Raw genomic sequence first — 2,812 nt, forward strand, 5'->3', positions numbered from 1 at the left:
TAAATGCAAGTGCCTCCTCTGCCTATGAAACAGGAATAACTGAACAGCTCTCATAAGGTTGTGGTGAGAATTAAATCAGACAATTACTGTAGCAAACATGACAATTCCTGAAAGGTGATAACTGCCCAGAAAATGTTAGTTTATATAATGTAATCATCATCATCATCATTGAAAAACCACAGAAACAATAAGGAAACAAAGAAAGAATAAATGATGAGATTTGAAAAATCCCTGGGATCAAAAGAATAGTTACTTTTGTACAAACAAGCAAGCAAAATATAACCAAAGACATATAGAGAAATAGGGCAACATATTTCCCCTGAAATAGAGAACAGGGCAACAGTGACCAGAGGGGAGAGGGGAGGGAATTTCAGAGGGAAAAGAAAAAGGGTTTATAGGAACTAGTATAAAGGACACATGGACAACAACTAAGGGGGATGGAAATGGGAGTGAGGTGGGGAGCACCTGGGAGGTGAGCTGGGATGGGAGTAAAAGACAGGAAACTGTACTTGAACAACAATTAAATTTAAAAAAATTTTTAATTGAAAAAAAAAGAGCAAAATAACAAAAAAGACCAAAAAAAAGAACAGTTGCTTTTGTAGATAGCTTTGTGGCCTTTCAATGTTTTTGCTCCACTCACAAAGTATTTGTTGTGCCAGGCAATGTATTTGATTCAACAGATAGTAATGAATAAGACAGATATGCCCCTACCCATTCATGAATTATATTCACCAAAATATGGTACTACAAAGTAGGTAAACCCACTTGGCAGATAAGAAAACTGAGAACTGAAGAAGTTGAAACTTAAAGGTAAACACTGGAACCTGAGATTAATTCATTCATTCAACAAATATTGAAAGCCTTCACCTGCTAGCTTTGTTAGACACTAATCAACATACAACAGTGACTCTCCACAGAGAAAAATGCTTACTCACATGTAGTTTGCTTTCTAGTTGTGAGAATTAGACAACATCAAATACATAAAACATAGTACATCTGACAGTGACAAATATTACATGGAATAATAATCCAGAAATTGGAGGTCAGGAGTCCAAGTCCAATTTTAAGTAGAGCTGTCTGGAGAAGTCTTCCCAAGTAGGTGATACATGAGAAAAACAAAGGATGGAGAAACTAAGGAATGACATATTTGACAAGGGTCTATCTAGGACTTCGATCTGCTCAGGGCTTTCCTAAGAGCTGCCTTTACCTCCTTATTTCTCAGGCTGTAGATGAGGGGATTCAGCATTGGGGTCACCACTGTGTAGACCACGGACACCACTCGGTCCCCTCCAGAGGACTGGCCAGAGTTATCCCGCAGGTACATGAAGATGAGGGTGCCGAAGAACAGCGACACGGCGGTGAAGTGGGAGGCACAGGTGGAGAAGGTCTTGGCCCTACCCCCAGCAGAGGGGATCTGCATAATAGCCACAATGATGAACATATAGGACACCGAGATCACCAATATACAAGCAGGCATGACAAAAATGGCAAACACAATAATGACCACCTCCTGAGTGAAGCTTTCCCCACAAGTGAGTTTCAACAGAGGAGGGAGGTCACAGAAAATAAAGTCAATCTCATTGTTTCCACAAAATGTGAGTGTGAAAGCTGTGACCGTTCTCACAAAGGCACTGGCAAAACCAGCACCATAAGCCCCAGCTACTAAGCCCCGGCGGGCCTTCTGCGTCATGATGGTGACGTAAAGCAGGGGTTGGCACACGGCCACATAGCGGTCATAGGCCATGATTGCCAGGAGGTAGCAGTCAATAGATGCAAAGAAGGTGAAGAGGAAGAACTGAGCTGCACAGCGAGCCTGCGAGATGGCTGTGCCGTGGTCCAGCAGCACAGCCAGCAACTGAGGCACGATGGAGGAGGAGTAGCACACGTCGACGAAGGAGAGGTGACCAAGGAAGAAGTACATCGGGGTGTGGAGCCGACGATCTTTGTGGATCAGGATGACCATTCCCGCATTCCCCAGCAGAGTGACCAGATAGAAACTAAAAAATATCAGGAAGAGAGGCAGCCCCCACTCAGGATGTTCAGTGAATGCAGTAAGGAGGAACTCTGTCAGGAGGGTGTGATTCCACCCAGCCATCCATTCAGTGGTGTGCTTGAAAGGGCTAAAACAAGAGTCAGGTGGGGGGAAAGTTCAAGTCATCTTCAAGTAATAAAGCTTAAAATTGGGTGTCCAACGTGTAGGCACTTGACTTCAACAATCTGCAGTGTAATGTGGAAGTAGATAAATACAGAGCTCACTCCAATATAAGATAAAAAGAGATGAATGCTTTCATTATACTAAGAATGGAGAGCCAGTGATTATCTGCCTTACAAGTCAGCCCTTGTATTTGCATCTTTGTCCCCAATTAGCTGTTTGATCTTGTACAAGGCACTTAACCTCTCTGAACCTCAATTTCCTCTTCTGCCAAAAGGGAATCATAACATCTTCTGTGCTTTATGAGATAAGGTTAATGCATAGATTAAAACAGATGAGAAAATGCTCTGCAAAGCTAAAGGCACTCCACATGGATACTGTGGCTATTTAAAATTATAAATGAACATTTTAGGGAAGGAAAATTGATATTCTAAAAACAAAAGAGCATGAGCAAATAATCCATTAGCAATCAGTAATGGGCTCTGTTGGGGAATATTTCTATTTTCAGTCTGGCAACATAAATGTTTAACAACAGCTATTATCTTAATTAGAGCTGGCTGGCTAATCAAGGGTTTTTTGCTTTTTTGTTTTGTCTTGTTTTCTGAAAGTACTAGCATTAACCTTGGAATCGAAAGAGCAAACATTAGCTCATTTTAGCAC

At 41.6% G+C, this 2,812-nt stretch overlaps 1 protein-coding gene across 1 annotated transcript; it reads right to left on the reverse strand.

Annotated features, from left to right (window-relative positions):
• Positions 1 to 1,162: 1,162 nt before the first annotated feature.
• Positions 1,163 to 2,101, reverse strand: LOC119062354 (olfactory receptor 9Q2). Its single transcript, XM_037163321.2, has one exon. The coding sequence runs from the start codon at positions 2,093 to 2,095 to the stop codon at positions 1,163 to 1,165; it is 933 nt and encodes a 310-aa protein (XP_037019216.2). The 5' UTR covers positions 2,096 to 2,101.
• Positions 2,102 to 2,812: the final 711 nt, after the last annotated feature.

This window comes from Artibeus jamaicensis, unplaced genomic scaffold, assembly GCF_021234435.1.
Source record: "Artibeus jamaicensis isolate MK-2021 breed Jamaican fruit bat unplaced genomic scaffold, CSHL_Jam_final scaffold_614, whole genome shotgun sequence".
NCBI classification, from domain to species: Eukaryota; Metazoa; Chordata; class Mammalia; order Chiroptera; family Phyllostomidae; genus Artibeus; species Artibeus jamaicensis.

Bases quoted from the DNA above. Each gene is read 5' to 3' on its own strand.
- LOC119062354 (XM_037163321.2), bottom strand. From the start codon at position 2,095: ATGGCTGGGTGGAATCACACCCTCCTGACAGAGTTCCTCCTTACTGCA.